Source organism: Psammomys obesus, unplaced genomic scaffold (genome assembly GCF_907164565.1).
Source record: "Psammomys obesus unplaced genomic scaffold, mPsaObe1.curated_primary_1811, whole genome shotgun sequence".
Lineage (NCBI taxonomy): Eukaryota > Metazoa > Chordata > Mammalia > Rodentia > Muridae > Psammomys > Psammomys obesus.
This window is the reverse complement of record NW_026596095.1, coordinates 20057204-20070256: the sequence shown is the minus strand read 5'-3', so window position 1 is coordinate 20070256 and position 13053 is coordinate 20057204. Positions and strand designations below refer to the sequence as shown.

Genomic DNA, 13053 nt, shown 5'->3' with positions numbered 1-13053 from the left:
GGCCACTTATCAAAAACATGCTCAACCATACAACAAGGACATTTGCTCGACTATGTTCATAGCAGCTTTATTCATAGTAGCCAGAATCCAGAAACATCCTAGATGCCCCTCAATCGAAGAATGGACACAGAAATTGTGGTACATTTACACATGGAATACTACTCGGCAATTAAAAACAAAGATCATGAAATTTGCAAGCAAATGGATGAAACTAGAAAAGATCATCTTGAATGAGGTAACCCAGAATCAGAAAAACATGCATGGTATATACTCACCTATAAGTGGATATTAGACTATAATATAGGATAAACATACTAAAATCTATAGACCTAAAGAAGCTAAACAACACAGAGGACCCTAGGGAAGATGATAAATTCTCATTTAGAAAGGAAAACAGGAGACACCAGAAGTGGTAGAAGAGAGGGAACAGGATGGGAGCCACTGATGACCTCTAAAAGACTCTACCCAGCAGGGGATCAAAGCAGATACAAAGACTCACAGCCAAACTCTGGACAAAGTGCAGTGAGTCTTATGGAAGAGGCGGGAGATAGAAGAACCCAAAGGGGACAGGAGCCCCACAAGGAGACCTACAAAGTCAAAAAAGCTGGGCCCAGGGTGTGCCACAGAGACTTGATGCATCAACCAAAGGTAAAACAGAGAGAGGACCTTGACCCCCTGCTCAGATGTAGCCCATAGAAAGCTCAGTCTCCATGTGGGTTCCCTAGTAAGGGGAGAAGAGACAGTCTCTGATATGAATTCAGTTGCCTGCTGCTTGATCACATCTCCCTGGTGGGGTGCCCTCATCAGCCCACAGAGGAAGAGGATGCACGTAGTCCTGATGGGACTTGACAGGCTAGGGTGAGACAGTAGGGGAGGAGGACCTCCCCTATCAGTAGACTAAGGGAGAGGGATAGAGGAGGAAGAAGGAGGGAGTGTGGGACTGGGAAGAGATGAGGAAGGGGGCTACAACCAACCAAAGTGAATAAACTGTAAATAATAATAACAATAAAAAGAAAAGAAAATGTTTAGAGTCTAAAATACAGCACCCCATGACCAACCGACCAACCAACAAACAAAAATGTAGGTAGTAAGAAACCCAGCATAGCAGGAAGGCTTACGGAATTCACTTATTTTAAAATACTATCTATGACAGCTGGGGTCCTAACAGGAACTTAGCATAAACTGAGGTGATAATTACAGAGGAGTAGGGGTATCTAGAACTATAATGGGGAATGCTAACCAAGGCTAGCAAAAGCAGATTTATTACCACTCCTGGAGACAAAGGAACCAAGGGCTCATGTCACAATGGTAGTGAGAAGTCTTCCAGGAGAGAATTGTTATTTTCCATAGAATGACGCGGCCAACCTGAGATCATTTTTGAGAAAGATCCAGGAAGACAAATATCCTGTTTCCTTTCCAACTCATAATTTATCAGAGCTTCTCACTGGATGAACAACTAGGATTTAGAACTCACAGGCATTTTCCTTTGTGGGATGGAATGAAGTGTGAAGAGGGGTTGAGAATTGATCTGCAATGGGCAGTGGAGTGAGGAGAAGATATTCAGCACAAAGGCAGACACACGGTGGAATTGCAATGCCACAAACTGACATGCATTTAATTCAGTGGGCATGAGGGAAGCACCTGTACTGCTGTACAGATCTGGGCAGCAGAGGAAAGTATGAAACAGTACAAATAAGTATTTGAAGTTGTTTTTGACTTTTGATGAGAAACATTATTAAAGATAGATCTTTATCCCAATTTAAAACTATCACAAATGAGCCACTGCTACTGGATTGAAGCATTTGCAGCTGTGTATGAGTTGTTTAATCATTACTGTCTCTAAATGAGTTGGCAAGAAGAATGTAAAAAGAAACTGATAGTACTTGGATGGTTCATTACTGTTACAAATCCTATTGAATGTAAGTATTCATTCAATATTTCCTTCATATTTTGAACTTACATTTATTGGCTTGTACATAACAGTCTTTTAAACTGATGGCTTAATGAATGAAATCATCTATGTATTGACAGATTTGTTTTACCTGTATGGCAAAATTAGATAAATGACATAGCTTAATATGATTATGGTGTTTGGAAGCAGTTGGCAGTTTAAACAGTTTTAAACCTACAAGTTCTACTTATTAGAAACTTTCTTTGAAGTGGTGAAGGTTTTATGAAAATAGAATCATAATCTGGTAAAGTTTATTTTAGGTTTTGGTTTCATGCACCAGGATGAACTACTGTGTTGTGTGTGAAGTCAGAATAAGCTTGTTTTAAAAGCCTGGACAATGGCAGCATTCGCACTCACAAGCCTCATGAGCTCAGCACTTACAAAGCAATACAGACTTACATTCTGATTGGGGCTGTGGGCAGGCACCGAATTCAAGTTTTTCTCATGTTTGAAATGGGAAGAATGTTTCTCCCTTGTTTTAGCTACTTTTCCTGTTGCTATGATTTAAAAAAAAAAAAACAAAAACAAAAAACAAACCTGACAAAAGCAACAAAGGAAGAAAAGTATGTATTTTGGCGCACAGTGCAAGAGTTTATCATCTATCACATCACAGTGGCAGGAGCTGGAAACAGCTAACCATGTTGTGTCTGCAACCAGGACACAGACAGCAGTGTATGCAGGATGCTCTGTGTCCTGCGTCCACTCACATAACCCAGAAGTGGCACCTGGGCCTTCCCACCTCAATGCAGACAAGATAATTCCCACGGTCATGTGTAGAAGTCAGTCTTTCAGATGAATCTAGATTCTGCCAGGATGACAGAATTTAGATAGTTAACTCTATACTACTCCGTTACAGAACAGTCATGAAGAACAAAATGAGACAACACATGTACTTGCCACAGTACCTCTCATACAAAGACTGGTCCATAATTTGGATTACTATTACTGCTGGGATTCCTTCCTGAGGCTCTGTGTGACCTGGGGCCTAGAGATACGTGCTTCTCAATAGTGGTGCGGATGTATGGGATGGTATGGCACTACAGACTAACGGAGCAGCAGTCACAAATGACATCTTACATCAAGATAATAAGCTACCAAGGCTGTAATTATATATATTGTCCTGACTTGATATTATGAATTAAAGTGACCCCCTACTTACTATGATAGCTTTCTTGAAAAGGGTGCATTCACATATTCTGTTACATGCTACAACTTATATGAAAAGGTGTAATTTATGATATAATCTTCAGCATAATTAGTGAGGATGTAAAGTCAAGCCTGGCCTTCATTTAATGTCAAGTATATAGTATCCTTCACCTTGTACTTCTAAAACGATTTTAAAATATTTTAAATATTTGTTTGTGAAGGCATAAATATACACATGAAGTCAAAGAGCAACTGTAGAAATTATTTTCCTCTTCCCACCGTGTTGGGTCTTAGAGATTGCACTCAGCTTGTCAGACTTGGTGAAAGTGCCTTTACCTACTGAGCCATTTTGCCCACCAAGTTTTGGATACTTAAAAAAAAAGACAATTTTTAATACCATATGTATGGTTTGTTCCTTTTATAGAGATGTAAAGGAAATTGAATGGGAATAATTTCACCTCCATTCCTAATTTTCTCAGTGAGGAAAATTTCCCAATACACTGCTGACTCTCCCTTGGTCCCCTTTTTCACTCTGTTCTAGCACCATGGGATTCCTTTGGTAAATCTGGGAAAGCTCAGCCTGTCTTCTCCTGAGGAGTTAGTATCTGATCCTTTCCTAGAAAAGATTCTTTCCCACATTAGGGAATGGGCTTGGACGGTACTGGGGTCTGCATCAGCTCCACACAGTTATGTTCTCTGCTGACTATGGGATGTCGTTTGTTACCCTGCTAGGCTCTCATATGCTATAGTTTCTGACATTTTGCCTGGCACTTGCTATGTAGACCAGGCTGGCCTTGAACTCAAAGAGATCCACCTGCCTCTACCTCTTAAGTATTGGGATTAAAGGTGTGTGCTACCATACCAGGCTGCCCCCACCCCTCTCTTTTTTCTTTTTCTTTGTTTCTTTCTTGGTTGTAATTGTGGCCATCACACCTACTATTTATTTTTCAATTTGCTTAGAATGCAATTAGTTCCTCCCTCTTTCGATTTGGAAAGGGAGTCCAACTTCTTGTTTCATAATCTGACACTGATATCTGATCCTTGAGTTTCTATGTAAACAAATATCCCAAGTCCAGGAGGTGCTACCAGGGCAGTTTCAGAGCCTGTGCCTGGCCCTGATGCTCTGACAGGGAAAGTTCAGTCTGTGTATTTGAAATTTCAAAAAGCAGCTAGAAAAAAATAAATGCCCTGTAAACCTATGCTGTCATACTAATTTATATTTCATTATAACAAAATAATAGAGGCAGCTAACTTTATAAGGAAAGGGGCTTAATTAGCTCATACTTGCAAAGGAAAGCCCAAAGGCTTACAGTCAGTGCCCATTGTGGATGGCAGGTCTGTAGGTGGAGAAAGAGAGCATTTTGTTTTCGGAAGTCAGTGACTAGGTCCCACAGTCCTTTACAGAGGTGAGCCTCCACTCACCCCAGGATTTTCTACTAGGACCCACTTGTAAAGGTCCCACCTTTCAGTCTCATCCCTAAGCCCTAACACACAGACTTTGAGGAACACCACCAGCAGCTACCATTGGGGTTTGCCTAAGCCTGCGACTACTCATCCTGCTGCTGAAAACTGGAGGTCGGGGAGTGTGTGTGTGTGGGTAGGGGGTAAAAAGCTTCCATAAGACACAAGACCGTCTAGGTAAGAATACTGCCAGATCCCAGCAGCTGGATTTCTCAACGACTGAAGAAACATTTTCGACAGCCTGCACAGTAGGCAGGGACCATTCAGGACATCTCTGAGTACACTTACCTCAGCTGTGTGCTTTGCCACGTGCCCAACGATCACAATGACCTTCCCCTTGAAGCTCTGAAGCATCGTGGTATAAGGGCCCTGGCTGAGCTCTCCCTCTGCTGTGAAGGCTGCGTTGAAGGGGATGTTGATGCTGCCAGCAATGTGACCTCGAAGAAAGCTGGCAAGGGAGTTAAGGAAAAACTTTTTCTTTCTTTTTTCTTTTTAAAAGAGTCATGGCGACTCATTCCTAGACAAGAGTACTAAACAGTCCCATGTTCATTCAAGTTTTATCTAAATAGAGTATGATCCCCTTAGGAGGAAGAAAATTAAATTTGAAAATGAAGTGGAAGAGAGAAAGGAAGAATACCTTGAGTCGTTTTACTGTGGAATCTATGAAAGCGACCCTGACCCAGTGAAGCCATGGTCCTCGACAGCCTGTGTGCCATCAAGTTCATTAGCACAACCAGGGTTAGTTTAAAGTTCACTGACTGGGAAAACTCGATACTGAAAAATACTGGCAAAGCAGATGCTAAGTCAAACTGCACTTAGAACCACTAGAGGTCATCAGCCCCAGCTGGAATCTGTTCTGTTGCAGGTTAATGTGTCCAGCAAGCTCAGATGACATAGCCATTATTCTGACTTTACATCCTGTCGAAGGGGCCATGTCTTACATTACTCATACTTTAGAAGAATCCTTATGGTCTAATTGACCATTACTGTTAGTTTAGGAAAGAAAGACATCCATTAACCTACAATATTTAGAAATGACATCAGATGTTAAATATATACACTTTACGAAGTAATTAAAGTATAAAAATAGATCTTTGACAATTAAAAAAGATTTGGTTACACACAGAAAACTGTAAAAGATGTATGAGATGCTGCAAAGGATTATATCCATTTGGAAGGACAGGGAGGGTTTTCACTGATGAAGTGATGGCAAGGTTAAAAGAGTAAGAGTTAAGACAAAGGAATGGAATGGAGGTGTGACAAGGTGGAGGATGGGATGAAAAGGGGATTTTTGTAGTTCTAACAGGAAACCTTGTGTCCAATTAAGGGCATGGGAAGACAGTGTATCATATTTTAAGCTTGAGATAAAAAGGGAGGTAGAGGTTATACTGTGCCTGTGTTAGGATAATGATCTTTATTCTGCTAGTAAGGAAAGTCTAAGTATTTTAAGTAAAAGAGCAGCACACTGGATTTGCATTTGGGCACCACTGTGGGGAAAAGCTCCAGGGAAAGTGAATGTGCCTTTACTTATTGAGAAATTAGGTTATGTTTCCACTCCCTTTTTTTTTTTTTTTTAATGTATTCTTGGTGTTTGTCATTTATATATGACTGTGTGAATGAGCTGGATTCACTGGAATTTGAGTTACAGACCAGAGAGTTGTGAGCTGACATGTGGGAGCTGGGAATTGAACCACAGTTCTCTGGAAAGTAGCCAGTGCTCCCAACTGATGAGCCATTGCTCCAGCCCCCTCCACTGTTTGTGAGTAATCACTGATGACTACCATGAAAGGCTTTTATGTGTTCAATAGAGCCCTCTCCCCAAACTTCCACTTTAAGGGCTTAAGAAAAGTGGTCGTTTTTAAAGGTTATGACCCAAGTAAGTTACGGTTTCACTCTGAACTTCTTACCACAGAGGAAAAACATTCTAATAACATGTTAAAACAATAGTTGTTGATAGACTCAGTCTGTAGGCTCACCAATTATTTTACTTCCTTTCCCCAGCTCCTTATTGGTGGAAAGAGGACAGATCCCAAGCTCCCACTTTCTACAACAGGTAGGTAGTAGGAGAAATAAAACATTTAACATTAATAGTAATAGAAATAAAATATGTTCTGAAAAAATAAGAGATAAAACCACATTAAAATTCCAGTGGAACTGTTGAGAGAATTCTAGAATGGGGAGAGTATTTATAAGCACAGGTAGCATGCGCTTAAACTTTAGGTGTGCACCACCACTGCCTGGCTGGTATTAGTTTCTCAAACATAATTATTCAATATTCTCAATGTAATCTTCATAAACAATGGGGATTTAAGAATAAGAACCCTGAAAAATACTTGGAAATATTTTAAGCAATGTTTTCAGTAAAGACACCTTAAAAGTGACATTTATAATACCAGCTAGGAGTCCAAGTGCTCTTCTCTCTTCAGCAAGCCTGAATCAGCTGCCAGAGAGAACCTCTGTTTCTCAGCCAGCACTTCTGTACTGTGAACAGCTTTACTTTTAGTTGTTTCACAGCAGCAAAGGCAATGTACATTTATTCTAGTCAAGTGCTGGGACGGACATGTCCATACAGGTACCCGTTCCTTCTTTCTTGTTTGACCCTTGGCCATGGTGTTGGTATTAGTCCTGTCACACCATGCCATTCCTGGCAGAGAAGAAGGTATGGAGGGTAGAGCAAGGTACCTGATGCAAACTGGGCCAATCTTATTTTCTGTCTCAAAAATGAGAAACAAAAGACAATGCTTAGATGTGTTAAGTTTTTGAACATACAATCACATTTGAATGCCTCTGTATTGAATGGTAACCACAGAACAGTAAAGCAAAATCCCCTACTTTAGAAGAAAACTGATTAAAGTTAAATTCTGTAAATATCTGGTTTTAAAAGTTGTTTTCATATAAATTTCAATATATTACCTAAAATCAGAGATAAATCTGAATAATTTCTACATGCTATTTAGTATGCTTTTAAAGAAGAGTTTTCTATACTGCCTTTTAATCACTAAAAGTATGTTATAAACTTGTTATTTTTCCAGAATTTTGTTAGTTATGCTTTAGGTTTGATTTTTTTTTTTTTTTTTACGGAGATTAAATGTCAAGATTCTTGGCAAAATATGATGAAAATAAGAGTTTTGAAGAGGAGGAAACTTTTGTCCAAACCCCCAAATACTTCAAGTCTTTCTTCGTATTATGCTTTGGGAGACAAAACACAAATGCAGAGCCTTAGACCACAGTTCCCTCATGTAGTGAGGTCCTGGAAATCATCTAAGGACACTCTTCCCAGAACACTCTCTGTCAAGAGGCAGAGACTGAGTCAGCACAGATGTTTGGACACACAGCTGTCAGCCCTCTTCATCTCCCACCCATAAGTGCAGCTCCCAGGAGCCAGGCCTACTTCTAGGCCAGTGCAGTTACAACAAGCAGTCTCTTTCATTTTGGCCTGACACCGAAGAAAACAATTTTGGTTACTTAAGGATGTTTTTGTCCTTGGTAATTATTTTTCAGTGCTCACAACACAGATCCCCTTATATGGCTGGCAGCAAGATGAAGGAGAACTTCTGGACACTATAGAGGCAATCACATTATACCGTAAAGGTATGTAGCTGAATAGCTACCATTTGTAAAAAAAAGATTGAGTCATTTCAAATCACAAATACTGAGTATCTGAGCTTTCTGTTGTTGCTGGAGAAAGGGTTTATTTAGCACATAGTCTACCATGACAGAAAGTCAAGGCAGCAAGAAGTTGAAGCAGCTGGTCACACTGCAGCCAAAACCAGGAAACGGAGTGTGGAGAACGCTCAGCTAAGGTTTCCTTTTTACACAGCCCCAAAACCAAGCCCAGCGAATGGTATCACCCACTTTCCCTTCATTACCTCATCCAGGTGAATCCACAGGCATGCTTAGAGACCAACCTCCTAGAGGTGTGTCTGGAGCTGACATTGACACAATCACACTGAGCATATTGTGGCAAGTGTGTTGAGATAAAATCCTAATGCTTTAGCACTTTGGATGATGAGTTTGCACAGGACCTGCCTAGCACCATGGTCTTGGAGATGAACATAAAACATACATACTTTTGTATGTATGAGATGCTTTCCTTTCCTAAGATAGGCAAATACCTTATTCTTTTTTACGTTTAACTATTAAGAATGACACTGCTAAACTGTAATAAATGATAATAAAAAATTAAAAGAATGACACTGCATGTCAGCCAACTCACATATGTGGATTAAGTGATTTTCACACTCAAAGATATGTTACAGTGAGTGTGTCACTGCACAGCCACGTGCTTTTCCTTTAAGTTGCTTCTTGTCTGTTATCGGGTCACAGCAAGGAGGAGTGTAGCTAAAACAGTCTATGCAACAGTATACAAAAGTAGTTGAAGTGGATAGAAACAGTGAGTCCTGAGCAGAACACAGTTATGTCATATAGGTAAAATACGTGAGTGCTCATATCACATGTCTTTACTTCACACACATACAAATAACTCCTTTAATATGCATGGTCAGAATTCAACTCAGAAGCAATCTTCTATTAGTCTGAATCCTGGTAGATCACAGTACTTCGCTGAGCACTACACTCAGGGGTATCAGACCATGCCAACCTCACCAGTTACATGAAATCATTCATATCTCTGTGCTGTCCTGTTTACTCTGCTAACTAGTTTAAATAATGGAACAATAGCTCCTTAAACCCATTTGAAGGTTGTACCTATACTAATAGCCAAAAAGAAAAACAGAACTAAGCCTGTCATTCTTCCACTTATAACTGAGTACTGTTAACTGAAATTAAAAATGTTCAGGAAACATTTTCCTTACAACTCTATTACTACATATTTGAATTGATATCAGCAATACCCCATCATCCCAGTATAAAATCTCACTTTTAACACCTCCTCAGTGGTCCCACTAATGTCTTCCACTTCTCTCATTTTACTCTGCAACAGTCTGCCAAGACACCATACACTGAGCTCAGAGTAATGAAGAAGCAACTTTCTAAAACTTTTATTATTTTTCTGAGAAACCCATTTTACTCAAAATCTTTTCAAGTTAAAATTTTACAAAGTGCCCAGATGACCACATTCCTGCTGAAAAATCTACCATGCCTCAGATCTCTCAGTTCAGACCTAATGAACCAGGACCTAATAACTCCCATTCCAAATGGAATCACTTGGCTGCCTTTCTGCCCAGTTCATGTAATTTTTCTCATTCTAAACTATTTATTTAGACAGGGCCTCTCTGCCCGTGTCCTCCTTGTGCCAGCTACACAAATGCTAAGGTTATAGTCATAAGCTACCAGTTCCTTTGTATTTCTATGCATGTACAGTTCCCTGGGAAGTTTATTTCCCACAATAAGTATCTATAGCTCTCTCACAATAGCAATATGATTTTGTATAAAACATATTGAATATGACTTCCATCAAAACTCTAAACAGCTTATAGGAAGGATACATATTTCTTCCTTGAATTTTTTTTACAATGCTTAATATAGCATGCACACACAATAAATCTATTTACTGGGTAAGTTAATTTCAGAACTGTGCCAAGCCCAGAGTAAACAGTGTCAGCAGCAAATATGTAACTGCCTCTGCCTGCTCCAGCCAGAGGCACCACTCTAACTGCCTACAAACACCACTGCATAGAACTCCCTTTCCTCAGGGCACACCTGGAGAAAAGAAGAGCAAAGTTCTCTCTAGCTACTATCCAGCATGGGTACCAGGGTGCCAGTAAAATTGTTTTATTAAGAAGAATCTTATGACCTCATTGTATGTGACAGCAAACAGAAAGGCATGTTTCTATACACGAATCAGAGGGATCCCTTCCTTCCAGCTTCACCTGCAACATTAACCCCACCCTCATCATCATTTTTGTTTTTCCGGTACTGGGGTCAGACCGCTAGGCCTTTCTGTACAGCACTGTAATAGCTTTCCTGAAATAATAAGCTGAATGTCCTATTTCTCTAATGGAAATTCTCCCAGGAAGTTAACTCTAATCTCATTTCTAAACTTCATCTATTTTAACGCTGCCACTCATTTTATTGTAATCTCTTAAATGTGTCCTTAACCTCTCTGGACCTGATCCTCTATGGATTGTAGTCTCACTCTCAAATGTCTTCTATATCTTCACTCACCAAATCTACTTGTACTGTAAACAGCCACCATCTGGCTCAGGTACCTATCCTTATATTTTTATGACGTTTTGGGTGTGACTCACATTACAGTGTGATGCAATTATCTATTTAAAAAGTCCTCTCTAAGTATATGACTGCAGAACAGGGCTCTGGTTTAACTTTGTATCCCTGTTGCCTAGCAAATGTCTTTAAACAGGACCAACTGGTTTGGATCTAGGACTAAAACAGGAAATGGCGTCAACTGCTAATGTAACCTTAACAACTATTACTCCAAGCAGTGGAAATATTCCTCAGCAGAAGCTACCATACACCCCACATTAAAGAAGGTCCATTCAGACATGAGACTCCAAATGATGAATTTTTAATTTAGATAGACCAGATATAAACTTACATGGGATGAACAAAATCTTGCAGAACCTCCATATGACCCATCTTCCTCCGATCACAGGTATCTCTACAGTACTTTGGAGATAGTTTCAGAAATAAATTTGTATGGATATAGTAAAAAGAATATTAGCATTCACTAAGAATGACGGTCATATAATAATGAAAACAGTTGGGGTTGGTTTTAAAGTAAGTGTAAGCCTGCATTTATATTTTCTATTTTTTCCTTTCCTCCTTTTTTTTTTGGTCCATCTTTCTCTCCCCCCTTCCTTTCTATTTCTTTCCTAAGAGCTTTAGAAATAAAGTTGAGTATGAAAGAAGGGGGAGATAGAAAGACTGAGAGAGGATAGGAGCTCCACAAAGGGAATAACAGAATCAAAAAATCTGAACACAGGCGTCTTTTCTGAGACTGATACTCCAATCAAGGATGATGCATGGAGATAACTTAGAACCCTTGCACAGAAATAGCCCACGGCAGGTCAGTGTCTAAGAGGGTTCCCCAATAATAGGAACAGGGACTGTCTTTGACATGAACTCTTGGGCTGGTTCTTTAATCACCTCCCCCTGAGGGGGGAGCAGCCTTACCAGTCCACAGAGGAAGACAAAGAAGCCAGTCCTTATGACACCTGATAGACTAGGGTCAGATGGAAGGGAAGGAGAACCTACCCTATCATTGGACTGGGGGAGGGGCATAGGAGAAGAAGAGGGAGGGAGGGTGGGACTGGGAAGGGATGTGGGAGGGGGCTACAGCTGGGAAACAAAGTAAATAAACTAACTAATAAAAAGAAAAAAAATAAAGCTGAAAAACTCATACTTTACTTGAAGCAAAAGAGATTAACATTCTTTCAATGTATTTCTGTTTACAGATAACATCAGTTGGACCCACATTTGCATGACTAAGGCCACCTTTAATATGAACTCCAGGAAATTTGAAACTCTAAATATTTTTAACTACCAAAACAACTGGGCTGAGAATTACCTTTGAAGTCATTAACATTGTTTATAAAGTTTATGCCACTATACAAGAAATATTTTCTATTGCCTTTCTCCAAAATTCCCATGATACATTGAAAAAAAGCTTTGCCTAGAAACATTTCATGTTTCTTTCTTATAGAAACACACAGAAGGAAAATGATTTCAGAAAAATGTTGCTTTTCCCTGTCTTTTGCCCCTGGCAGTTATGTCAGAGCTTTCAGAAGTATTTTTAAATCTGGGATTGTTTTCCTGCCTGTGTGTGCAGTGTGGCTGCAGCCTTCAGCTTTGTTTGCACTCCTGACTGCTTCGCTTTGCTATCCTCAGACACAGTCAGTGTTGATGTTGGTTTACTGATACACTTCTCTTTACCAGTAACCAAAAAGGACAATAGTTACGTGACTGCAGTGTCCACAGAATCCCAGGCAGCAGCCCTAAGCAGCCTGGAAAGGCAGATTCTTAAATGTACAAATGGACAAAGTTCATTTGCTTAAGATTAGAAGTTCTCCCTCCCTTCAAAAACAAACTGTCTCAATTATTTTACATGGGTAAAAAAGATGAGATTAAAATGTAACTTTAGAAATTTATTATCCCTAAAGCACAAATGAGGAAAATTTTTACCCATCTGGATACATAAGACTTATGTTAGTCTCTCATTTAATTGGCTTGTTAAAGAAGAAAGCAGACATGGTAAGTCCCAGAACTGGAGAGGTAGAGGCAGCTTTAGTTCTGGACCATCCTGGTGCTTTACAGCAAGTTAGAGCAAGTATAGGAGACCTGAAACCTTGTCTCCCAAAGAGAACGAAAGCAAAGGGTGGAGCAAGATGTGAAAAACATCAATCTTTCAAAAAAAAAAATCTTTCTTTATAGAAGGAAAATTATTATATAATGCTCCTTTTTCTCTGTTTTGTGGCAAGGGAGAAATAAAAATATTTTAAGGGTACACTAATTAATCATTTATTTAGTCACATCTCAAAAATCATTGGTGAAGTGATAGTATCATCAATTGCAAA

At 39.6% G+C, this 13053-nt stretch overlaps 1 protein-coding gene across 4 annotated transcripts in view; it reads right to left on the bottom strand.

The window, feature by feature from the left end:
- Tbck (TBC1 domain containing kinase) overlaps positions 1-13053 on the bottom strand; it is a 170105-nt gene that overhangs the window by 16908 nt on the left and 140144 nt on the right. For all 4 annotated transcript variants that reach the window (XM_055628141.1, XM_055628139.1, XM_055628142.1 and 1 more), the window contains one exon: positions 4847-5006. In XM_055628141.1, the coding sequence (XP_055484116.1) occupies positions 4847-5006 (160 nt within the window). The remainder of the gene's footprint in view (positions 1-4846; positions 5007-13053) is intronic.